This window comes from Lynx rufus, unplaced genomic scaffold, assembly GCF_022079265.1.
Source record: "Lynx rufus isolate CCGP_SWC_20201006 ecotype Redwood Valley unplaced genomic scaffold, mLynRuf1.p SCAF_1, whole genome shotgun sequence".
Lineage (NCBI taxonomy): Eukaryota > Metazoa > Chordata > Mammalia > Carnivora > Felidae > Lynx > Lynx rufus.
Genome location: NW_025814823.1, coordinates 114,421,552 through 114,446,903, shown reverse-complemented (window position 1 = coordinate 114,446,903; position 25,352 = coordinate 114,421,552). Strand labels below are relative to the sequence as shown.

At 37.3% G+C, this 25,352-nt stretch overlaps 1 protein-coding gene and 1 non-coding gene across 12 annotated transcripts in view; one reads left to right on the top strand and one right to left on the bottom strand.

Moving 5' to 3' along the window:
• FAM13B (family with sequence similarity 13 member B) overlaps positions 1–25,352 on the top strand; it is an 87,326-nt gene that overhangs the window by 7,773 nt on the left and 54,201 nt on the right. For 6 of the 11 annotated variants that reach the window (XM_047085127.1, XM_047085114.1, XM_047085086.1 and 3 more), the window contains exons 2-7: positions 10,548–10,714; positions 12,021–12,212; positions 12,862–13,074; positions 17,922–18,099; positions 18,405–18,546; positions 23,573–23,668. In XM_047085127.1, coding sequence (XP_046941083.1) covers positions 12,056–12,212; positions 12,862–13,074; positions 17,922–18,099; positions 18,405–18,546; positions 23,573–23,668 — 786 coding nt within the window. In that variant the 5' untranslated portion in view covers positions 10,548–10,714; positions 12,021–12,055. The remainder of the gene's footprint in view (positions 1–10,547; positions 10,715–12,020; positions 12,213–12,861; positions 13,075–17,921; positions 18,100–18,404; positions 18,547–23,572; positions 23,669–25,352) is intronic. The other 5 variants (XM_047085152.1, XM_047085142.1, XM_047085135.1 and 2 more) reach the window with 1 other exon arrangement.
• LOC124523015 (U6 spliceosomal RNA) lies at positions 6,530–6,639 on the bottom strand. Its single transcript, XR_006964894.1, has one exon. It is a non-coding gene; the product is annotated as a U6 spliceosomal RNA (small nuclear RNA).

The window sequence follows — 25,352 nt, the reverse complement described above, 5'->3', positions numbered from 1 at the left end:
TAGTCATTAGTTCAGTGACTTTGAACCAGTTTCTTCAGCTTTCTGAGATTTTTTGTTTGTTTCTTCTGAGAGAGGGAATGATGATCTGTCTGCTTTTCTCAAGATTTTGAATTTGAGGATTCATTTGGATAGTGAACTGGAAAGTACACCAGAAATGATAGCATCTGTTCAGATATTGGAGTTCTGCTTTTGTTTGGTGTTTACAACTGGGAAAACAAAGATGAAGTCATATCTTTTGCTCTCAAATTTTACAATCTAGTGAGGAAGACACATAAAAAATAAGTTTATTAAGTGTTTTTTTTGTTCATGTGGTAGTTTTATTCCCCCCGCCAGAGCAGTTTTTACACAAGGTTGTGCAAAAAGAGAAATGTTCTGATTTCAAGGGACCCATTTTGTTAAAACACGTTGTGGAATTGCCTATAATACCCCGTACATGAAAAAAAATGAAGCGTTACAGTTTTGTGTTAATGTGCAATAAGAAACGATAAGCTAGTCTTCTTTAAACCTTGCTCATTAGTTTGGTAGGTGCTACGTGTGCATGTTTTCAGTAGAAAAGAGGTTAAAGGTTACTAGAAGGGAGGAGTCTTGAGTCAAAAGTTATCAAAATTGAGATTATGTGCACATATTTAACTGGCTAGAATATGTGGTTGCTGTTATGCGTGTATGCTTTCTCAGATATTTTGTGTCACCTTTTATTTTTTAATATGTATTTGGGGGGGGAGGGGCAGAGAGAGAGGGAGACACAATGTGAAGCAGGCTCCTGGCTCTGAGCTGTCAGTACAGAACCCGACTTGGGGCTTAAACTTGTGAACTGTAAGTTCTTGCCCTGAGCCAGCATTGGACGTTTATCCAACTGAGCCACCCAGGCGCCCGATCACCTTTTAAATTGTAGTGCTGTTTTAAAAAAAGGGCCACTCTTTGTGCTGATACTTAGTGTGAAGAGTTAATTTAACTGTTAGGCACTTTGATTTAGTGGAAAATCATGCTACGTTAGTGGACCAGGGAAACTGGAGTGCATGTAGGAAAAGGGAACCCATTGGGAGCCATCTTCTAGTACATTACAGGCTTACCTTTTAATCAGACAAGGATTTCAAGTGCCACCTTTCCTCATACTTTCATAAGCAGGATTAGACATCCCTGTACCACACTTTGCTGTTTCTCATGCATTGATGTTGAACAATGTAGAACTCTAGTTCTCACTTACAGATAGCTCAAGAGGTTATCCTTTGGGGAAGTTTTTTCACCTAATCTTTGAGACTAACTCCAGGTACCTTGTGGTCTCCTTGGTTTTTTGAATCAGAATTGTGGTGGCTTTCCAAGTAAATGTGAAAGTAGTCTTTTGCCTTTTTAATAGTGCTTGTTTTATTTTTATTTAAAATAAATTATTTTTGAGACTGTGTTCATGCACAAGCAGGGAAGGGACGGAAGAAAAGGAGACAGAGAATCCCAAGTAGCCTTTGTGCTGTCACTGCAGAGCCTGACCCTGGGCTTGAACTGACAAACTGTGAGATCATGACCTGAGTGGAAATCAAGAGTTGGGACGCTTAACTGACTGAGCCACCCAGGTGCCCCTAGTTTTTAATCTTATTTTATTTTTAAAGTAATCTCTGCTCCCAGTGTGGGGCTGGAACTTACAACCCCGAGATCAGGAGTCACATGCTCTACTGACTGAACCAGCCAGGCACCCCCAATAATGCTCATTTTAATGTTCTGGTTTGTTAAGACTTAAGTAAGTTTCATTAGAAAGTGCAGTTAGATCCAGCAGCGTATTTTAGCATTACCATTTACAAATTTTGAAGTTAGTAGCTGAGTGACTTGAGGCTCACAGTGCTTTCAGCTTTTATATATGTAAAAGGGTAATAGTGTCTGCTTCATAGCATTATTCTAGGTATGAGAAATAACTTGTAAAGTGCTTTAGATACTCCATAAGTAATAGTTGGTTTCCCTTCTTGATTTGGTTATCTTTGGTTGTTGTTATTGTGGAAAATAGATATGACAGCCATTTTTGATGTTTTCTTAGTTTTTAATCACTTAAGGAGATGTTCCTTCTTGCTAATTTTGAATAGACAGTATTGTTTATGTCTTTATGCAACATATATTTGAAAAACTACATTCTGTGTCAGTCTTTGGGTGAGGCCTTTAGTGTTACAAAGATGAAATGACAGGCTTCCTACCTTCACTCATCCTCTCTATTGAAGAGATATACTTTTAAATTTTATGGGACAGTTGCTAAAAAGGGTACACTAGGAGCAAAAGAGAACTGTCTGCTTCAGAAAATCAGGCAGGGTTTGAGAGGAAATGGGAGTTGGACTCAAAGAACAGAAGTTTGGTGAACAAGGTGGTTGTTGGTTATGGTATTGTTAGGACTCTAAGCACAGAAAATGATATGTGCAAAGCCTGAGAGGTATAGACTGTGAACTTCAAGTAAATTTAAGTATTGCTGGATAGTAGAGTGAGGTGGAAGAGTGGCAGGAAGGGAGATTTTACTGGTAGTTGAAGTACTTGTATGTAGGTTATGCAGTGGAGTGTAGGGTTTAACTTGTATGCCAGAGGTTATTAAATCTTTCTATGCGTTATAATCACCGGAAGAGTTTATTAAACATACAGAGGCCCAGACCATGCTCTCAAGGATGCTGGATTGGGGTTGTGGCTTTGCACTATGTATATTGAGCAAGCCCCTCCCTCTCTGGGATGATGTTAGAGAAACAGTGCTATAGGTCACTTGGTCTCAGAAGTGAGGTACTGGCGCTTTTTTTTTTTTTTTTAATGTAAGTATGGCTGACATATAATCCTGTATTAGTTCCAGGTGTTCAATATAGTGATTTGACATTTATATACATTATGAACTGCTCGCAGCAGTAAGTATAGTTACCCTCGGTCACCAAAAAGTTATTACATTATTATTGATTGTATTCCCTGTTGTGTACTTGTCATCTCTGACTTTATAACTGGAATTTTGTGCGTCTTAATTCCATTAAATGATTTTGCTTATCTCCCCACCTTACTACCCTCTGGCAACTACTAGTTTATTCTGTGTATTTATGAGCCTGTTTCTGGCTTTTGTTTGTTTGCTTGTTTTTAAATTCCACATGCAAGTGAAATTGTGTGGTACTTTAAAAAAGATTTTTTTTGTAATGTTTATTTTTGAGAGGAAGAAAGACAGAGTGTGAATGGGGGAGGGGCAGAGAGAGAGAGGGAGACACAGAATCTGAAGCAGGCTCCAGGTTCTGAACTGTCAGCACAGAGCCCAACGCGGCGGGGCCTGAACTCACAAACGTGAGATCATGGCCTGAGCTGAAGTCAGACGCTCAACTGACTGAGCCACCCAGCTGCCGCGAATTGTGTGGTACTTGTCTTTTTCTCTGACTTAAATCACTTAGTTTAATATCTTCTAGGTCCATCTGTGTTGTTGCAAATGGCAATATCATCTTTTTCATGGCTGAGTAATATTTCATTATAGATACTGCATATTTTTTATCCATCCATTCATAAATGTGCAGTTAGGTTGCTTCCTTATCTTGGTACTGTGTATAGTGCTGCAGTAAGCATTGGAGTACATGTATTTTTTGGGAATAATGTTTTCATTTTCTCATAAGTGAGATTACTGGATTGTATGGTATTTCTGTTTTTAATTTTTTGAGGAACCTCCGTGCTGTTTCCCATATTGATTGTGCCACTTTACTTTCCTACCAGCAGTGCAAGAGGGTTCCCTTTTCTCTAAACACTAGACAACACTTGTTACTTCTTTTTGATAACTTACCATTTTGACAAGTGTGAGATGATATCTCATTGTGGTTTTGATTTACATTTCACTGATTAGAGCGATGCTACCTGACATCTTTTCATGTCTGTTGGCCATCAATATGCCTTCTTTAGAAAAATGGCTATTCATGTCTTCTGCCCATTTTTTTTTTTTTTATTTAAAAAAAAAATTTTTTTTTTTTCAACATTTTTATTTATTTTTGGGACACAGAGAGACAAAGCATGAATGGGGGAGGGGCAGAGAGAGAGGGAGACACAGAATTGGAAACAGGCTCCAGGCTCCGAGCCATCAGCCCAGAGCCCGATGCGGGGCTCGAACTCACGGACCGCGAGATCGTGACCTGGCTGAAGTCGGATGCTTAACCGACTGCGCCACCCAGGCGCCCCTCTTCTGCCCATTTATTTTATTTTTTTATTTTTTTTATTTTTGGGACAGAGAGAGACAGAGCATGAACGGGGGAGGGGCAGAGAGAGAGGGAGACACAGAATCGGAAACAGGCTCCAGGCTCTGAGCCATCAGCCCAGAGCCCGACGCGGGGCTCGAACTCACGGACCGCGAGATCGTGACCTGGCTGAAGTCGGACGCTTAACCGACTGCGCCACCCAGGCGCCCCTCTTCTGCCCATTTTTTAATCGGTTTGATTTTTGGTTGAGTTATGAGATCCTTGCACTTTGGATGGGCAAGATGACCTATTAAAGTTGTGTGTGTGTGTGTGTGTGTGTGTGTGTGTGTGGCAGTAGTAGTAAAATTTATGTTTTTGTATATTTTTTAATCTTAAAAGTTATTTTTCTATATGAGGATTATGCATATAACATACTTGTATATTTTTTACTACTCTACTTTAGTAATACGCATACAATATAAAAATGAGGAGTGGATCCATAATTTTTTTCCTGATCAAAAAATTTGGAGTCCAGGGGGCACCTGGATGGTTCATTCGGTTAAGCGTCTGACTCTTGATGTTGGCTCAGGTCACAGTCTCACTTTTTTGTGGGTTCGAGCCCCGAATTGGGCTCTGTGTTGACAGTGTGGAGCCTGCTTAGGATATTCTCTCTCCCTCTCTTTCTCTCAAAAATAAGTAAACATTTAAAAAATTTGGAGGCCAGGATTTCAGGTAGTTGAAGACAATTGAGGAATTTTGTGCAGGTTGTGGGGGATTTGGGTTAGATTTTAATTTTGAGGAGATTAGTGAGGGCAATAGGTGAGAGGACTTCGTCACAGGGGATTTCATCTCCCTCTGGCTTTATTACTTTGATTTGAATAGCTTGAAATCATGGTTGGAGGTGATAAAATAATTGACTTTGGCCATGAAACCCTTTTGAGAGTTTCTCAAAATGATCCAGGATGTTTACCAATAGCTTATCTCTAAAGCAGTTTTTGCCTAAATAAGAGAGGAATAATGAGCTGTTTCAAGGAAAAATAGTTTACATTTAGTGGGTCTTAGTCTTTGAAATACATGTGCTATATCTAGTATCACAATTTGGCAACTGTAGTCTTACAAAATGACTTGATTCCATTGTTCATTGTAGTTTTGTAGAATCACCAGGGAGGATTGTACCCTCAAGTAGTATGTTAAAGTGCACTCAGATGAGCAAGTCCTCAGGCATAGGAATAAAAATTGTTACAAGAAGTACTTCATGCTCTTTTTTTCTGTCTTTTTTTTTTTTTTTTGATTTTTTTTTTTTTCAACGTTTATTTATTTTTGGGACAGAGAGAGACAGAGCATGAACGGGGGAGGGGCAGAGAGAGAGGGAGACACAGAATCGGAAACAGGCTCCAGGCTCTGAGCCATCAGCCCAGAGCCCGACGCGGGGCTCGAACTCACGGACCGCGAGATCGTGACCTGGCTGAAGTCGGACGCTTAACCGACTGCGCCACCCAGGCGCCCCTGTCTTTTTTTTTTTTTTAAGTTTATTTATTTATTTTGAGAGACAGCACAAGGTGGGGGAGGAACAGAGAGAGAGGGAGAAAGAGAATCCCAAGTAGGCTGTGCATTGTTAGTGCAGAGCCTGAGGTGGGGCGCCTTCTCAGAAAACAGATCGTGACCTGAGCTGAAATCAAGAGTTGGATGCTTAACTGACTGAGCCACCCAGGTGCCCCTTTTTCTGTTTTCTAGGGTAAAGAAGTTGCTAAACTTTTGGGTATTACAGCTCTCTCTCTCTCTCTCTCTTTTTTTTAAGTTTATTTATTTATTTTGAGAGAGAAAACTGAGAAGGGGCAGAGAGAGAGAGAGAGAGAGAGAGAGAGAGAGAATCAGAAGCAGGCTCCTTACTACCAGTGCAGGGCCCTTGTGGGACTTGAAGTCATGAACTGTGAGATCATTACCTGAGCCGAAATCCAGAGTCAGACGCTTAACCAACTGAGCCACCCAGGCACCCAGTATTATAGCTCTCTAATTAAAAAAAAATTTCTAGTCTTGAATTCTGTTTTATTTTATTTTATTTTTTACTTTTTTTTTCTTTTTAATCTTTGATATAACAATTTTATTTCCAGGAATTTGGTTTGAGGAAATAAGGATAAGTACAAAGATTTGGCTAGAATTATGTTCATCATAGTGTTGTTTAATTTAAAATAGTAAAAGATGATAACCTATATATAATAGTGATTGGGTTACATAAACCACTGTTCATACATAAGATCAATTGCTACATGGTCACTAAAATGTTCCATGAAACCAATACCACCAGCTACTGACAAGGATGTAGAACCAGAGGAACACTTACATGCGGATGGTGAGACTACAAATTGGCAAAACCACTTTGGAAAAAAAATATGGAACGCTTCACGAATTTGCGTGTCATCCTTGCACAGGGGCCATGCTAATAATCTTCTCTGTATCATCCCAATTTTAGTGTATGTGCTGCCGAAGCGAGCACTTGAATTCTGTTTTATACTATAATAAATTACTTATGGCATGGTCAGTGAATTTAGTAATAGATTTAATTGACTTGATGTTTTTCCTGATCAAAATAGCATCTATGAACATACGACTGATAGCTTTATGTGCTTTTGAGACATGAGGCTTTTCAGCCTTTCTGTTTGTTCGGTGTACTGTAAAAGATTTCAGGCATATTAATACCTTGCTAGTTTTCAGACCAGGAAGGAACCACTGATTTAGCATATTGAGAACCTTCATAGTACCATCTTTGTTCAGTTTGAATGAAAGAGGTGCCTTTTCCTTTGCTTCGTGAACTGTTTAGAGCTTGCTAATGTGAAAAGCTGAATGTATGGAGCAGGGGTACATTTATTTGGTTCATTGACTTAGACTCTGTAATTGTCTACAGACTCAAATCTCTGTTCCCCAAGTTTACTATCTTTATTGAGGTCCAGTTCCCTGTTGGCTTTTTTCTCTTTGTAAACTAGTGATAGGGATTTTTTTTTTTTTCTTTTTGGCATTAGCAATTATTGAGGTAGCTCTTTCAAATTTTTCTGTGTGAATTGTATCCTGTTTTGTCAAAACCATTTGGGGCAAAAATGGGGTTTTTTGTTCCTTTCTATTCATTTTGAAGGTAGAAGTTTTTCCACATGAAAATGACAGTTTATCTTGGCGGATGCCACTTTTAACCACAGGTTACTTATTTGCAAAATGATAAAACTTTATTATTAGTATTACAGTGTTTTTTAAAATTGTTTGCTTTGACAAGACTTAGTCTTCAGTCGAGCTTTAATTTTTTTTATGCTATACAGAAAAATTAGTAATTTCTAAATGTGCTGAATAGCATACCTGGGGCTAAGTAGGGTAGGTTCTTGAAATGTGGCTAAAAGAGATATTTTATTTTTCTTTTTTTTTGGTATGGAGAAGTATATTTTAAAAATGTCACACTCTATAATGAAAATAGTTTGGTATTAACTTATTAAAGTGCTGTTATGTCTTTGTATGGTTTCTTTTTTAATTTTTTTGTTTTCATTGAAGTATAATTTTATGTGATAACATTTTATATACAATAGCATTCACGCATTTAAATGTCCAGTTCAGTAAGTTTGACATGTGTATTAAGCATGTAACTACCACTACCACAGTCATGACTTAGAACATTTACATTACCCCAGAAAGTTCTCAGTGTTTTTTGGTTTTCTCATCACTGAAATGGATATAATGAAAGTATCTGCATCCATAGGATTGTTGTAAGGATAAATGAATTAATACATTTAAAGCCCTTAAAATAGTTCCTGAGTTATTATAAGAGCTCAGTTAATACTCTCTGTTGTTATTTGTCCATAGTATTTTTTTTTTTTTCAGGAGTAGAATGTAGTGATTCATCACTTACATATAACACCCACTGCTCATTCCAGTAAGTGCCATTCTTAATGCCCATGACCCATTTAGCCTATCCCCCCACCGAACACCCCTCCAGCAACCCTCAGTTTGTTCTCTGTATTTTAGAGTCTCTTAAGGTTTGCCTCCTTCTGTTTTTATCTTATTTTTCCTTCCCTTCCCCTATGTTCATCTGTTTTGTTTCCTTTTTTTAAATTTTTTTTAATGTTTATTATTTTTGAGAGAGAGAGAGACAGACAGACAGTGCGAGTGGGGCAGGGGCAGAGAGAGAGGGAGACACAGAATCTGAAGCAGGCTCCAGGCTCCGAGCTGTCAGCACAGAGCCCAACATGTGGGGCTCGAACTCTTGAACTGCGAGACCATGACCTGAGCCAAAGTCAGACCCACAACTGACTGAGCCACCCAGGCTCCCCTGGAATTTGTAGTTTAGATAGCACATCAATTTTCTAGAGGTTCCGTGACAAATTACTATAAACAGGGTAACTCTAAAACAACATATTTTTTTTTTTTCTCCCAGATCTGGAGGCCAAAAGGCTAAAATGAGGGTGTAGGCAGGCCCTCTGAAGGTTCTAGGGAGGAATTATCCATTGTCTCTTCTAGCTTTTGATGACTCCTGGTGTTTCTTGTCTTGTGACCGCAGAACTCCCAATTTCTTCCTTTTTCTTCACACAGCCTTCTTCCCCTCACTGTGTGTCTATCTGTCCTGTCTTCTGCTTATAAAGACACCAATCATTGGATTTAGGACTCACCCTAAATCCAGGGTAATTTCATTTTGAGATCCTCAACTAATTACATACGCAAAGACCCTATTTCCAAATAAGTTCACATTCTGAGGTTCTGGGTAGACATGAGATTTTTGGGGAATGCTGTTGAACCCTCTACAGATAGGAAGGGAATATTTACATGATTTAAACTCTGAGAAGTGGTGGGGAACAGGATTAAATAATGTCAAAAACGACTTCACAGTTTGGAGAAATGTTATTTTGGGCTACTCTCCACTCCAAATGCTTTTGCAGTGTGTTGGTTCCTGGTTTCATTAAGACAGAAACACTGAATACCCATCTTAGTGATAACATAGAACTTGCTTCTGACAAGACTCTTCTAATGAGTGTTTTATTGTACCTCAGGCAAGTCCTGTTTTTCTTTATGACTTGAAGGTATTAACCTGAAACCTGACTTTTAATGTGAGTTTATTAAACATTTTATCCCTGAAGTTAACCTCTCTAAAAGGTCTTCTATAACTTAACTTTGAAGTTGTTTTTCAGATGAATACGCTACATGTTTTAGCAGGCATTGCAGGATGTTTGGGAAGTAATCATCTACTAAAGATTTGTTGTGGGAATGTGGTTTTCCTTCCCCTCCATTTTTAATGTTCCTCTTGGAGGTATATGTTACTAATAAGACATTTTTGAAAATCACAGTGAATGATAATACTGTTCTGCTGACCTGAGTGCTCTCTCTCTTTTTTAAAAATTTTATTTATTTATTAAGTAGGGTCTGTGCCCACCCAATGTGGGGATCAAACTCATGACCCTGAAATTAATTAAGAGTTGCATGCTCCACGGACTGAGCCAGCCAGGTGGCCCTGACTTGGACTCTTTTGAGCAGAGTGCTGCAGTGTAGTTTGCTGCTGAACTTACTAATTTTTAAATAGATTGTTAGAATTCCCAGAGGGTGATGAAACAATTGATAAATGAGACCAAATATTAAATGCATTGCCAAACAGATTTCCTCTCTCCAGCCTGTTTGCTGGTTTTTTAACATTTAATGTGAAGAGAGAAAACTGGTTATCTCTCTGCTACCTGATGTATTATCTCAGTTAAACTTAACAGCTATGTAGGTATTACTTTTACATAAGGAAATCTAAGATTAGAGACATGGAGACATGGAAGTTTTTCAGGGTCACATCTATAGGATGGTGTAGTTAATATTTTGAATGTCAGCCTTTCTGGTTCTGTTAACTGCTCTTTTCCAACATACGCTGTTATCTCTCCAAACCAGAAAGGTCAGACAACTACATTCTTGCTAACAAAATATTTGCTGTGTACAAAAAAAAAAAAAAAAAAAAAAGAATAAAGTACATGAGTGCTGTTCTGAGCTTAGAATCTTGTCTTCAGTTCTTTGAGCTAAAAATGCTTCTGTGTTTTATTCTGAGTATAAGGGGACACAATGGACGTGGGTGGGGTGTGTGTATATGTGCTTAAATGCAAGATCCATTGAGGAAAATGGATTATTTGAATGGTGTAATCTCTGAAGATCTGTACTGTTAAAGATTCTCCTTTGCAGTTTTCTTTTGTTTTTAGCAAAAAGATTCTTGTCCAGGTTAGCCATCATAATTTGAAACCTTGTGCAAGATTTTTGCCTCTAACTAGGTCACAGGCAAATTTTCAGGCAGAAGAATGGTTTTAAGTGTAGGTATCCTCCTAAAAGGACTTCAGTGTTTATTCTAGTCACTTCTCACAGTTAAAGTTGGTTTGGGAAATAAAAAGAATTTTTTTTTTCTTCTAGATTAACTGCTGAAGTACTGATCGAGTTCTGCGTTTCTTCAATGAGGAACTACAGGCTGATCTTCTGCCATAATCTCAAACAGCCATAAATGACAAAAGAATGCTTGCTCAGTGAGGGTAGCTGGTACAGAAGCCATTTTTTAAACTTAGGTGTTTAAGTACTCAAAGGTAAGTTTTCAAAACGGTATTCCCATGCTGTATAAATACACAGAAATTTAGGGGTTTATCTCCTGTTGCTGCTATTTGGTTATTAACTTGAGGTTTGATAGTTATTAGCTGGCACCAGATATGTTGAAGAATGGATCTTCTTTGTCTGAAGTTGTATACATTTATGGCATTTTGTGGCGCCTAAGTTAACCTCTATTGTTTCTGTAAGTTGAATAGATTGTGTCCCAGTCACATTGTGATACTCTCTTGATCTACTGGGTACAGCTATTATGTAATGTGTATAGAAGTTGTTTTTGCAAACTTTAGAATATTGAGTAGTTTTATTTATTTTTTTGCTCTCTTGTGTGAGAAAGGAATTGTTTCTTTGGGGTTATGAAAAAAAAACACAGTTGGTGTCATTTTGTTCATTATCAACTTTTGAAAAAAGTTTTTCTTTTGAAAATACTTACTGCCCACATAAAGTAATGAATGTTTTATTTTAGAAAACAATTTTTCTTGGGATTACTTGTTCTCTGATGCTTCATCTATTAGAAACATTGTTTTCTCTCACTGCTTTACTGATCACAGTTACTACAAAATTAAGACAAATAACTTATTTCTTCTGAACTAGACTGGCTGTGGAAATTTTTCTTTGAAATAATTAATGAAACAGCAAGTTTGATGAAAGAACATTCTCGTTTGAAAGTTGATGTCTAGAACTGAAAATTTTCCTTCATTTATAAAAACATTATGGCTGCTCTGTCATGTAGAAATAAAAACTGGTTAATCTTGTTCTTACTAGCCTGTCATTTATAAAAAGTTATTTTTAAACCATCAATTTATAAAAAGTGATTCTCTCCTGTTTTGGATGCTAACAAATTAAGGGGTTAGACGGGGTTCATGTAGCACAGTCCAGAAATGATTGGGTTTGGTTTTTCACCTGTGTCAATAAGCCTGCTCAGTAAAGGCCCTGTTGGAGCCATGTTTGCTCCTTAATTTGTCTTTGGGACATTAATGTCCTTTGCTAAGTTTAATGACAAATTTGCCATTATTTGATAAATACACGAACACTAAAGGCAGTGTTCAAAACTAACTATATTTAATGGAGAAAATGTTTGGATGATTATATTGAACTTTATTTGTAGAATGTTCTGTGGGCCTGAAAGCTGGAACATATGTAATGATGAAAACACATTCTGGTATAAAGCATTTTTCTGTAATTATTTTAGTCATATTGTCACCTGTTGATTGTTAGTCTTTATTTATTTATTTATTTATTTATTTATTTATTTATTTATTTATTTATTTTTAATCTTTCATTTGGCAGAAAAGACAGCTTTGATTTCTGGCTGCAAAAAAGATATGAGGAAGAGCTCCTCCCCTTCCTTGAGTAACTGCAACTCTGTTCTTGCTAACAAAATATTTGGAATTCCACTTGATGAGCTGCAGCAGGGAGGACATCCAGACAATGAGGTTCCGTTCATAGTCCGCCACGTTGTGGACTATATCGAGGAACATGGTATACATTTCCTTACCTTTAGGGCTAGCCTTTGTTTTAATAAACCCAACTTACACCTTTTGACCTTGGATTTCTTTCTTTCTTCCTTTCTTTCTTCCCTTCCCTTCCCTTCCCTTCCCTTCCCTTCCCTTCCCTTCCCTTCCCTTCCCTTCCCTTCCCCTCCCTTCCCCTCCCCTCCCCTCCCCTCCCCTCCCTTCCCCTCCCTTCCCCTCCCTTCCCCTCCCCTCCCCTCCCCTCCCCTCCCCTCCCCTCCCCTCCCCTCCCCTCCCTTCCCTTCCCCTCCCCTCCCCTCCCCTCCCCTCCCCTCCCCTCCCCTCCCCTTCCCTTCCCCAGTAAAGTCCAAAATTTAGTAAGGAAAAATGTTAATTTCTTATTTAAAGTCATACACTTAGAAATGCCCAGCATAGAGCATTTTTTAGTGGGGTGGTGATAGTAATATTTTTAATGGGCCGGGGGTGGATAAAATAGATTATCCCTTAGGACAGAGATAGTATGTTTCTAGATGTGTTATTTGAAGGTGTTCGGCCCATCCGGAGAGCCAAGAAGGGCTTTGAGAAGTATGAATATTTTAAATTGATTGGAAAATGAATATATATGGCCAAGTACTTGAAGTTGAATCTTATTTAATTTTTGCCTTGAACTAATGTAGGAGGTCTGGAGCAGCAAGGACTTTTTCAAGTCAATGGAAATGCTGAGACAGTGGAGTGGCTTCGACAGAGATACGACAGCGGAGAAGAGGTGGATTTGGTTAAGGAAGCAGATGTTCCCTCAGCTATTAGTCTTCTTAGATTTTTCCTTCAAGAACTTCCTGAACCTGTTATTCCTGGCAGTTTGCATATTCACTTGATGCAGCTTTCTCAAGGTAGTATAATTTGATTCTTACCAATCAATCATTTGCCATTAATTTTAGGATATTTTTACCTTATAGAAATCTTGACATGTAGACAGACAGTAATTATAGTAGTTCTGAGATCAATTTCTTATGTTCCCATTTGGGAACATACATTCTTTGTATCTATATGGTCTAGTCAAGGGAATGGCAACTTTTTAGATAACGTGTAGTACTATTTACTTTTTATGATTAGTCTTAGGAAGCTTAAGATACAGGGTGAGAAGGAGGAGGAGGAAGGGCAGGAGAAAAGAACAGGGAATAAGAGGGTTGGGAAAGAAGAAAAATATATATGAAGTGATATTGTGTGGCATAACATCCACTAATAGTGCCATTCCTTAGTGGTGATGTTAATATTGGATGTTTGTCCCTGGTTTGATAGAACTTGCTAGCAAAAACCAGAAGACAACTTTGATTCCAGGTTTGGAATATACTTAAAGCTTGTTCTTGGACTTCTGCCTGGAGGAAATAAAATACCAAATTGAATATCAGGATTCCAAGCCAAATAAAAAAGCGTTGATTTGTATTTGTTGGGTTAGGTTTTTGGTGGTGACTAATAGTAGGGCTTAGCTGGAATGGAATAAGAAGGAAAAATAGACATAGAGGTAGGCAGAAAGGTAAGAAGAACCAAGCAGTGAGGAAATAATTCTGTTCCTAGAGCCAAATGGTATTCAGTGTATGTAATGGAGTGACGTGTTTCTTTTTATGGGAAAGTTTATAAAGTTGGTGTATAATATTACACATTTCTTGAAATTTAAAATTATGTTTTGGCTTTTCTTTGTATTGTGGAATCTCTGTAATTTTTTGAATTGGATCTTCTAGAGAAATTCATTGGTGTTAAGACATAACTGTTTAATGCCTATCGCTGTCATAGCTGGATGTTTTATAATGTGTTTGTATTCTTAAGCCATATGTAGTCAGAGAAGGAAGATTTTCTTTTGAGTGTTTTTATCCATCTTTAAAAAATTGTTTAAACACCTTTGAGCCTAAATTAGTGAGTACCTCTGATTTATGTCTGAAGGTCACTACTTTAATTCTGTTATTTTAATGTGCCACCTGGATCAAAAAACAGATTTCACAATACATTGTCCTTAATGTCCCATTTTTTCAAAGGGTAACTTTATTCCCCCCGCCCAAATACTACTGTTTTGTTTTGAATTTCTGAATCCATTTCTTTGTTTGTTTTTTTTTTGTAGGAATATTTTCAAATATTTATATTGAGTCACCTAATCGGCATTTTGCATCCATTAAATACGTAATGAAACTGATGTGTTAAAAGAGTTTTGTTTTGAGTCCTTTTTATGACTCTAGAGCCATTTTTTTGTTTTTAAAGTAACAGGGTTCTCTGTTCAGTGTATTAGGTGAATTGCAGACAAGTCTTTATTTTTTAATAAGTTTATTTTGAGAGAGAGAGAGAGAGAGAGAGAGCATGAGTAGGGGAGGGGCAGAGAGAGAGGAAGAGAGAGAATCCCAAGCAGGCTCCAAACTGCTAGCCTAGAACTTCATGTGGGCCTTCAACCCATGAACTGTGAAATCATGAGCTGAGCTGAAACCAAGAGTTGGAGGCTTAACCGACTGAGCCATGCACGCACCTCGCAGACACATCTCTTAAAGATGGAACCTTAAGTTCCAGCTATCAGAAAATTTATAAATGAGTAACTGGAATAAGATTTAATGGTAATAAAGTCATTGACTTTCACTGAGACTGTCAGAAGCTATTTTATCACTAGGATTATCATTTTGATTGAGTCATTTAAAATGATGACAGCATTGTGCACTATGTTATTCACAGGATTACAGTATGCATCTTACTAATTACTGCATTGACATTTGCTTGTGAATGAATTTAAAGTATACAAATTTGCTGTGGCCCGTATGTTTTTAATTGTTCTAACATGAGAAATCCATCATGCTCCATTCTCCACTTATGTAACCATTAGCATGTGTATTTATGCATACACATACCCACATACACACCCCTTTTCTTAAGAGCTATGCAGAAAAGGTGTGGCAGTACTTAACTTGAGGTGCTGTTTCTGTTTGTTTTGTAATATAATCTGTTTAATTTTGTTTATTCTCCTTTAGTAATTTTTTGAGAAAGATGTCTGGTAGGTCACTGGATAAAGATTGCTTTCTCCACTTCTTGTAGAAGAGTACTGTGTTGGTATTTTAATTGACATTCAAAATACCTGAGAAAATTATTACTTTTTTTTTTAATGTTTATTTATTTTTGAGAGAGAGCATGTGTGTGTGCAAGAGTGGGGGAGGGGAAGAGAGAGAGGGGGACAGAGGATCAGAAGCAGGCTCTGTGCTGATAGCGGAGAGCCCGAGGTAGGGGGATTGAATCCACTATCCGTGAGATACGACCTGAGCTGCAGTCGGATGCCTAACCAACTGAGCCACCCAGGTGCCCTGAGGAGATTGTTGCTTTTAGGAACATGGAAGGAGCATTGTTGCAATTGCATTACATTGTTGCAAATTACATTTGTGTTTTTAAAAAAGTCATTTTTGTTTTCTGTGGTAGCAAGACAGTGCAGTGTGGCATTTCTGGTGTGGTTAGACTTTTTGTTTAGACCAGAGTTTCAAAACCTTGGTACTGTTGATATTTTAGGCTGGATAATTCTTTATTATAAGGGACCGTCTTGTGAATTTTAGGATGTTTAACAAGATCCCTCGCCTCTACCCACTGTCATCCCTTTCTCCCAGGTCATGACTACCATTCCATTCATTGTCAAATGTTGACAGTCATTGTTTTAGACCATGATTTGTCCAGCTACTTATATGTTACGTTTTGTTAGAAAACAAGGCTTTTAGTTTTGTGAATTTGTTGTAACATTTTCAAAAAATGCTCAGGTGCTTGAAAGAATTGCTAGTTAGGATAAACTTCTTTGATACATCTATTTTTTCTGTATATAATTTAATTCCGAAGTAGGTTCAAGAGGAAAGAAATTCAAGCAGGTGTGTATTTTATAGCTGTATATATTTTGAAATGCTTCTCTGCCTTACTTGAAGACTTTAGAAGAAGCAGCCTGGGGGCACTTGGGTGGCTCAGTAGGTTAAGGATCCGACTTCGGCTCAGGTCATGATCTCACAGTTCGGTTTGTGAGTTTGAGCCCCAAGTGGGGCTCTGCACTAACAGGGAGGAGTCTGCTTGGAATTCTTTCTCCCTCTCACTTTCTTTCCCTCTGGCAGTGCCCCCTCTCTCTCAAGATATATAAATGATCATTTAAAAAAATAGAAGAAGCAGCCTGGCAGTTACAAATATTTTTGTATAGTGGAAATGTGTACAATCAAAAGTAGAGCAACATGGACAGTATTTCAAGTAAAAAACAGCATTACCACTCCATCAAAGCCAATGTTTTAGTAGTTCAGCTTTTTGCCCCATTATTGTATATTCATTTAGCTTATCCAACTAATATTTGTTTAATATCTGCTATATGCTAGGCAGTCTTCCAGATTCTGGGAGTGCATCAGTGAACAAAACTGGATAAAAACCTCTGCCATCACAGAGCTAAACTTCTAAAGGACTTAGCAGAGACAGAGGAAAAATAGATGATAAATAAACTAAATATATGCGTGTGTCAGATGATAAGTGCTGAAAAGCTAGGGAGGGTGTTATGTAGAATTTGTTAGTGTTATTGTTGCAGTCAGTATATTGATAATATTAATCGTTTGCATATATTTTTTGAGTTGATAACCATGATTTTTAAAAATAACCCTTTGCTGCTAAATGCTTAGGTTGTTAACATTTCCACCAACTGTAGCCATGGTGGTTTAAAAAAACATTCTAGGGACTCTTTCATTCAGTTAAGAAATCAAAGTATTGTACTTGAATGGACAGTTGGTAGTATTATCAATATAGAAGAATTGGTGTTGGTTGTATTTTAAATTTTAAGTAAAACTCATGTGACTATAACCTTTCCTGATAAGCTTAGGCTTAAGTGTTTTTTGCAGAGTTGGCCAATATCTTGACCATAACCTTTTTACCTATAATTTTTCTGTAAATTAACTTTAAAAATCTGAAGAAAAATATGTAGTGAAACATAATTGGGTTAATTTTCACTATTGAAGCATTAAATTACTTCATTTGTAGGGTATATTTGAGAAATTCTCTCTCCTAAGTGAGACCCTCACCAATCACGGGATGCTACAGGCCTAAGTTTCTATTAATGAAAATTCAGTGACATGATTAACACAGGGCCTAGCTTCTGTCACTCAAGAATTAACTTCATAAACAGAAAGCAACATCAATTTAGAGAAAAACAGTTAAGAAGTGGAATTCTTCTTTATTTAGTCTTACTGATATTGTTGAAGTTAATTGTTCTTTTCAGGATGTTAGGGGAGGAAGAAAGTTACTTACACCCTGTTCCTTCCTCTTTGCCCATTCATCCAAGTGGAAAGTGTCACTGATTCTATTTGTTGGTTAAATCTTCTTTGTTCATTCATAGTTGGCGTTGATTAGCATTAGCCAGTGCATTTTGACTTCTTAGAGTTGGCACTGATTTGGAAACACAGGTACTGTCATGCAAAAAACAGTATGATGAGAATTGAAAAAAAATAAATTAGAGAATTTGTGCTGATGAGTAATAGATGAGGAAAACATCCTTCAGCAATTGAAGGGTTGAGTTCCTTCTAACTCTTCTCTTCCCCTTAATAAGTGAAATGCAAAGCCCTAAGGCATTTGGCTCCTGGTAGAGGAAGTGAAGAGGTTTTGAATTGTTATAGTAAAAAAGGTGATGTGGGTGGAGTAATGTGAACCTGGCAAAATATCTGAGCTTTGCTTTTACTTCATTAAAAAAACCTGTCATTATGTTTTATAGATTATAATAATGAAGATGAATTTGGAAGAAAGTTGAGGTTCCTTTTACAACAGCTTCCACCTGTTAATTACAGTTTGTTAAAGTTTCTGTGTAGATTTTTAGCCAATGTAGCATCACATCATGAAGAAATTTGGTCTGCAAACTCTCTGGCTGCTGTCTTTGGTCCAGATGTCTTCCAGTAAGTTTTTCCCCCAATTTTTGTGTAATCAAAAAATACTGAATTTGTGAAATAGAGTCATTATACTATCCCCCAAGGATCATAGGTTGCTGGGTGAACCATTATTTTTTATTGTAGATCTGATTAATCCTCCCAGCATTTCTGTGAAGAGGGTACAAATTAGGTAGGCTTTACAGATGGGAAAACTGAGGCACAGAATGATGACATAAATTGCTCAGGTTTATAAAGTGACTCATTGGTTGTCTTCTAATTTTACCTGTATTTGATTTAAGGACTCTCAGTTCAATTTGGACTTTTATTCTTAGCATTTACACAGATGTGGAAGATCTGAAAGAGCAAGAAATAGTGAGCAGGATAATGGCTGGACTTCTGGAAAATTACTATGAGTTTTTTGAGAATGAAGAGGAAGATTTCTCATCTAATGATTTGAGTTCAATTACTGAACAGGTGAGAATATTTTAGATACTTGAAGAATTTTTAAAGAATATACTCTTTAGGGCTTGGCACAAACTCAGGTGGAATTTTTAAGTACTAAACAAAGCAGTTGTCTTGGTTATTATATGCAATCATAGGTAACACATCCATGTAATATATGAATGTGATTGTTTTTAAGTTCTTGTTTTCAATTTGAGTAATATGGAAAAGGCATTGAAACCAGACTGTGACTAAATGTTAGGTATTTTTGAGGTTTGTATGTTTTTATTCTAACTTAAGCATTGTTTATTTTGTAAGAATAGGGTGGTTTTTTGCTTGCAAAGAAACTTAGCATAGAGGAATGTAGACAAAAGGTGAGAAATAGAAGGTAGAGGGAGAGATTCAATACAAAGTTCACACATACTTTAAAAAATAGAAAGTTTTTCTTGATGGAAGTAGCATCAATAGAGCAGTGCAATCATTGTCATTAATGGCAAGCATCAAGAGTATAAGTTGAGGTTGCAGGTAGTTTTTTAACTCTTGTGACTCTGGAAAATTAACATCCATTTTTCCAACTACATTATATTTTGTTGTTGGTTGAGATTGTACAGGACCTAGTTATTGTCTCCTTCCTGAAATGAGACTATTGATGCAGAGTGACTAATTTATTGTAAAACCATATTAATCCAGACTTTTCACGCTTAGAATTTGTGATTTAGGTCTATGTGGAGGTTTTTATTTTGTTCGTAAGTGAAATGATTTGTCAAACTTTTATTAGGTTAAAACCTATGAAGTTACTTATATTGTGGTCATGGGGTGGGGCTGCTACTTTTTTAATGAGTAATTCACCTGGTTAAAAAAATATTTAGTAAAATTTCTTGCTTTTACTCATACCCACTCTCCCCTCACGTTGGTTTTTTATGTGTTTTTCCAGAGTTTCTTTATGCAAATGTAAGCAAATATTGCCTCACAGTTTTTTGTTTTTGTTTTTTATTTGTTTTTGTTTTTTTAATGTTTATTTATTTTTGAGAGAGACAGAATGCAGTCTGGAGAAGGGCAGAGATAGAGGGAGACACCGAATCCAAAGTAGGTTCTAGGCCCTGAGCTGTCAGCACAGAGCGTGACCCAGGACTTGAACTCCCAGACTGTGAGATCATGATCTGAGCTGAAGTCTGATGCTTAATAGACTGAGCCACCCAGATGCCCCTCCTCACAGTTTTTTAAGAGGAAGGTAGCATACCACACACAGTTCTGCACCATCATTTTGTGGTTGTTGTTTTTATTTAAAGTTTTTTTTTTTAATGTTTATTTTTGAGGGGGGGGGGAGAGAGAGAGAGAGAGAGAGAGAGGGAGGGAGGGAGAGGGAGGGAGGGAAAGGGAGTGTGAGAGTGTGAGAGTGGGGAAGGAGAGAGAGGGAGACTCAGAATCCGAAGCAGGCTCCAGGCTCTGAGCCGTCAGCACAGAGCCCTACATGGGGCTCAAACCCATGGACCATGAGATCATGACTTGAGCCGAAGTCAGACGCTTAACTGACTGAGCCACCCGGGCCCCCCCTGTTTTTTTTTAATCTGTTAACAGTTTATTTTGGAACTCTTTTCTTATTGGAATATAGAGACAATACTCTTGTGTTTTTACGTCTGCAAAGTTCCCTATTGTATGGATGCACCATTATGATTTATTTGATGTATAGTACTGATCTCCACTTGAAAAGGTGATAGTACACCCCATTTTCTTAGAAGAGTCCTGGTTTGTATCTGCTTCTCGTGTAATTATTAGTAGCTCGCCTTTTCACTCTTACATATATCCAGGTTCTGATGATTAATTATATGGTCACTATTTATTGATGCACATTGGGTGGCTTTTTTTAATTTGCTATTAGATTATGAAATAGCATCTTTTGAAAGGTAGTTTATCATACGGATTTTTATGAATTCTTACTGACCTTGGTTCTGATAATGTGAATTAGGAGTTTTCCCACATAGTCTATCTTTTTTTTTTTTTATACAGAGTTTCTTTACTGTTGTGGACATTTATGAACAAGATTTTTTAATATTTGGAGTTGAGATCTTCCTTATTTTTTAATGTTTTCTTCACATAAGCATTTATACCTTTGATTTTCCTTCTCTCTTTCTATCTCCCTTTTCCTTCCTTCCTCTCTCACTCTCTCCTGTTTCTTTTCAAGTATCATGTACTTTAAGGAAACAGTAACAAGCCAAATTACAGTTTGTAATGTGTAAACTGGGGATGAAAACTGCATATGTATACCATTGTGAAGTAAGTCAAGTGGGTAGAACTTGTAGCCAGAATAGTGATCCTTGGAATTTTTGACATATTTTTTGAACTTCCCAACTGTTATATGCTGTTGCTAATTTAAAATTTTGGTTAGAATAAAGAACTGACACATGTCTTCAAAATTCTTGGCTTTAAAGAAAATGACAAGAAGAGAAGAGGACAAGGAGATAGATATGCCTTAAAACTTTAATGTCTTATTTCATTATTTTTTGATTTTTTAATGTCTGTTTATTTTTGAGAGAGAGAGAGTGTGGGAGGGAGGGGCAGAAAGAGAGGGAGACACAGAATCTGAAGCAGGCTCCAGGCTCTGAGCTGTTGGCACAGAGCCTGATGTGGGGCTCGAACTCGTGAACCGCAAGACCATGACCTTAGCTGAAGTTGGACACTTAAATGACTGAGCCACTCAGGTGCCCCAGTTTTGTTTGTTTGTTTGTTTGTTTTTTAATTTTAGAGAGAGAGTGCAAGCAGGGGAGAGGAACAGAGAGGGGGGGAGAGAGAGAATCCCACAACCCTGGGATCATGACCTGAGCCAAAATCTAGAGTCAGACACTCAACCGACTTAGCCACCCAGGTGCACCAAATCTGTAATGTCTTTGATGCCTGTAAGAAATCCCATTTTTGGGAATTCTGTGTGGCACTTTTCTTTTCCTTAAATTGTTTTAGTTTAGTGGTGCCTGGCTGGCTCAGTAGGTAGAGTGTATGACTGTTGATTTCAAGGTTGTAAGTTTGAGCCCTATGTTGGGTGTAGAGATTACTTAAAAAAGATAAAATCTTGATTTAATTTTAGTTTTTTTGTTTTTTAGAGTTTATTTTGAGAGAGACTGTATGTACACATATGCATGCACATGAGAGAGTGGGGAAGAGGCAGAGAAAGAGGGAGAGAGACTCTCCCATGTAGGCTCCATGCTGTCAGCGCAGAGCCCAATGTGGGGCTCGATTCCACGAACCGGGAGATCATGACCTGAGCTGAGATTGAGAGTTGTATGCTTAACCGACCGAGTTGCCTAGGCACCCCAAAAATGATAAAATCTTTAAAGAAATTTGGGGCACCTGGGTGGTTCAGTGGGTTAAGCATCCAAGTTCAGCTCAGGTCATGATTTTATAGTTCTTGGGTTCAAGCCCCATGTCAGGCTCTGTGCTGACAGCACAGAGCTTGGAGCCTGCCTCGGATTCTGTGTCTCTCTCTGCTCTTCGCCCGCTGGCGCTGTCTCTCTCTCAAAAATAAACATTAAAAAAAATTAAAAAAATTAATAATGTTTTAGTAATTTATTTAGATAAAATTAATGGCTGCTCAAAGTGAAATAATATGAATGTGTTTGTGTTACTCATCTTTTACATTTCTTGAGAAGATTTGAATTCTAAGAAACTGATGATGCCAGTTTGTCCTAATATTTATATCTAGACAGCTCTAAAGTCTTCAGGGTATATCTTGACTGTTTTATGTTGTGGTGTAATTCTCTGATATTTCTGCTATCCTCTGTCTTCTTTATGTACACTGAAATAACTCTCATGTAATTCACTTGTATTTAAAAAAATTTTTTTAATGTGTATTAATTTTTGAGAAAGAGTGTGAGCAGGGGAGGGGCAGAGGGAGAGGGAGGCACAGAATCTGAAGTAGGCTCCAGGCTTTGAGCTGTGTCAGCAGAGTCTGATGTGGCGCTTGAACCCATGAACTGTGAGATCATGACCTGCGCTGTAGTTGGATGCTCAACCAGCTGAGCCACCTAGGCATCCAAATGCATATATTTCTTTAAGCACTAGCAGAATTGACTTAAAATATGTTGTGCTTTACATTAGATAGAATGGTGGTTAGTTAACACCAGCACATAATGGTGAATTCTGCAGGTTTGCCCGTGGATAGAAAAGAAGATGTTAGCTTATTGAATAGAATATGATCAATAATGGATTAGTGCTGTGAGTCCTAAGAGAGAGTGATGTATATTTAATTATTTTGTTTCATATTACTGATTACCAGAATTTGTTTTCTTAACTATTTCTATGATATTTCTATACTATAAACAGGTTACAATAGTAGGACAGATACCTGAAAATTTATTTTCTTTAAAGCAGATTTGGTAACTTCAGTTTGACTTGTGAGGCTGAATTGGTAATGTATTGAGTGAAAGTAAAATTTCTTCCAACTTAGCACAATTTGGTTGTATGTCTATTTTTTAAGTTTATTTATTTTTGAGAGAAAGAGACAGAACGTGAAGGGGGGAGGGGTAGAGAGAGAGGGAGACCCAGAATCTGAAGCAGGCTCTAGGCTCTGAGCTATCAGCACAGAACCCAACATGGGTCTTGAACCTGTGAGCTGTGAGATCATGACCTGAACTGAAGTTGGACGCCTAACTGAGTGAGCCACCCAGGCACCCCTATTTTGGTTATATTTTTAAGTTGACCTAACTTAAATGTGCTAATTTCTTATCCCCATATTTAAAGATGTGGGCATACTTGGCCCATCCTTGCAGTGCTTTGATTATTTTTCTTCTGATTTTGATATTTGAAAGAAGCAAAGTTAACTAGTGCTCTTTTCCTTTGGAGTTTCATCCCATTAATGCAAGTATTTGGCTGTCAGAACTTTTCAAGGTGGTAGATATTTCTATTAATAGTACGAGAGAGATGACTGACATGATGACTAGGGAGTGTTTGAGAAATGACCCAGAGTCGGTGGACAGGTTCTTTGTATGGGATCCCTACGTGAATGCAAATTCAGTAGAGTGGTTTGAAGATGTAGGTGATAATTATGTTTCTTTATACATTTGAGAAGGCAGGTAGCAGCGTTCTCCACAAGCTGGAGTCTGGAGAGCAGGCATTTCACGAGGCCCTAGAGAAGGGAATTACAGCAGTCAAAGAAAGAAGAGATGTAAGTATGGATGAGGGGTTTCCATTAAGTGGAGTAAGTCGTTTTCCATTAAGTGGAGTTGAGGCAGCTGCGTATATAGGACAGGTTCTTAATAACTTAGGAATAGATAGACACATTAATAAGCAGAATGTTGAGGTGACAAGGAGAGGATCAAGAACTTTTGAAGTGTGGGATGACAGGGGACATTTTTAAGTCTTTAATGCTTATTACCCAAACCAAGTTAGTTAGTTATTACTGTAGGAAGTTACATTGGGAGGCCTGGGAGATGGGAGGGGGCAAAAGAAAATCCCATTAGGTTACTGTTCATGTCATATCTTATTGGATGATTATTGTTGAAACTACTGAACAGTGTCACTTAGTTCACATAAAGCTTATTGAATTGAATATAATATATTCAATATAAATGAGTGGTAAGGTATTTGTAGTTCCCAAGAGCTATTGACTGTAGGCACAAACTTATTTTTAAAAACATATACTGTAACATATTAAAATAGCAATACCTCTGTACCAAAAATTGTGGACTGAATAAATGTTTTCAGTTTAAATAGTCATCTTAAATTTTTTTTTCCATACTCTACTGTGGTGGCCAAGCCTATATTGATCAACCACGGTAATTCCCATTTAATACTTCTGAAAATAGTATTTTCTTGCTGTTTAATATTTTTTTCTTCAGTTACCAGGTAGATATTAAGTATGCTGTTCAATTTCATTAATGTATTAAATACATACGTGGAAAATGAAGATACTTCTCCATTTGATTCAGTTTAAAAACTCATCTATCTTGAAATTTTCACCTTTGTGTATAAATCTTACCTCAGTTCATAATCAGTTACTTACTGATTTTTAGTTTTTTTCACCACTCTTCTACTTGATTGGAAATACATGAGGGCTGGCATTTACAGGCACAACAATTTCAGCAGAATCTGCTGTATATGCTTTATTTATAAAGTCAGTAGTTCACAAATTGCAGTCATTAAGTGTTGTTAATAATGAATTTTTAGAGACCTAGCTGACCAGTGACCTTAATACACTAATGTTTGAGAGCTCCTGCTTTAGGTGGTTTGGATGGCATATATGGTCTTTCTTTCTAATAAAAAGTGATATTACATGTAGAAATAAGGCTCTTTGCTCTATAGAAATAACAGTTCTGGTTATAATGATAGCTATTATTTACTGCTTTTTATGTATAGACACTGTAGGAGAGTTTAGCGTATAGTATTTAATCCTTTCAACTAGCCTTATGAGGGAGGTAGTATATATAGCATCTTCATTTTATTCATAGGCCTAGAGAATTTAGTAAGTTGAGAGATAGTTAAGGGCACAGTAGGGATGTGAACATATATTTTTCTGCCTTCAAAGCTGGCTTTTGAGTACTTATTGTATTATGCTTGAAAGCAGGCAGTCTGTACTGGTTGATTAGGAGTGTTGTAGAATATCACAGGAAAATTGCCTTTCTTCTGGTTAAAGTCTGCTTTCTGAGGATATTTTATCAACTATGTTTGCCTGGGAAGAACACTACTGTTACACGTAGTGGTAAATTTATCCCAGGTATTTCCAGTGCATTTGGCTGGAATGGACAAAGGTATACTTTTACTGCTCAAGTGTTTTTAATGACTAGTATTTTTTTTAAAATTTTTAATGTTTATTTATTTTTGAGACAGAGAAAGACAGAGCATGAACAGGG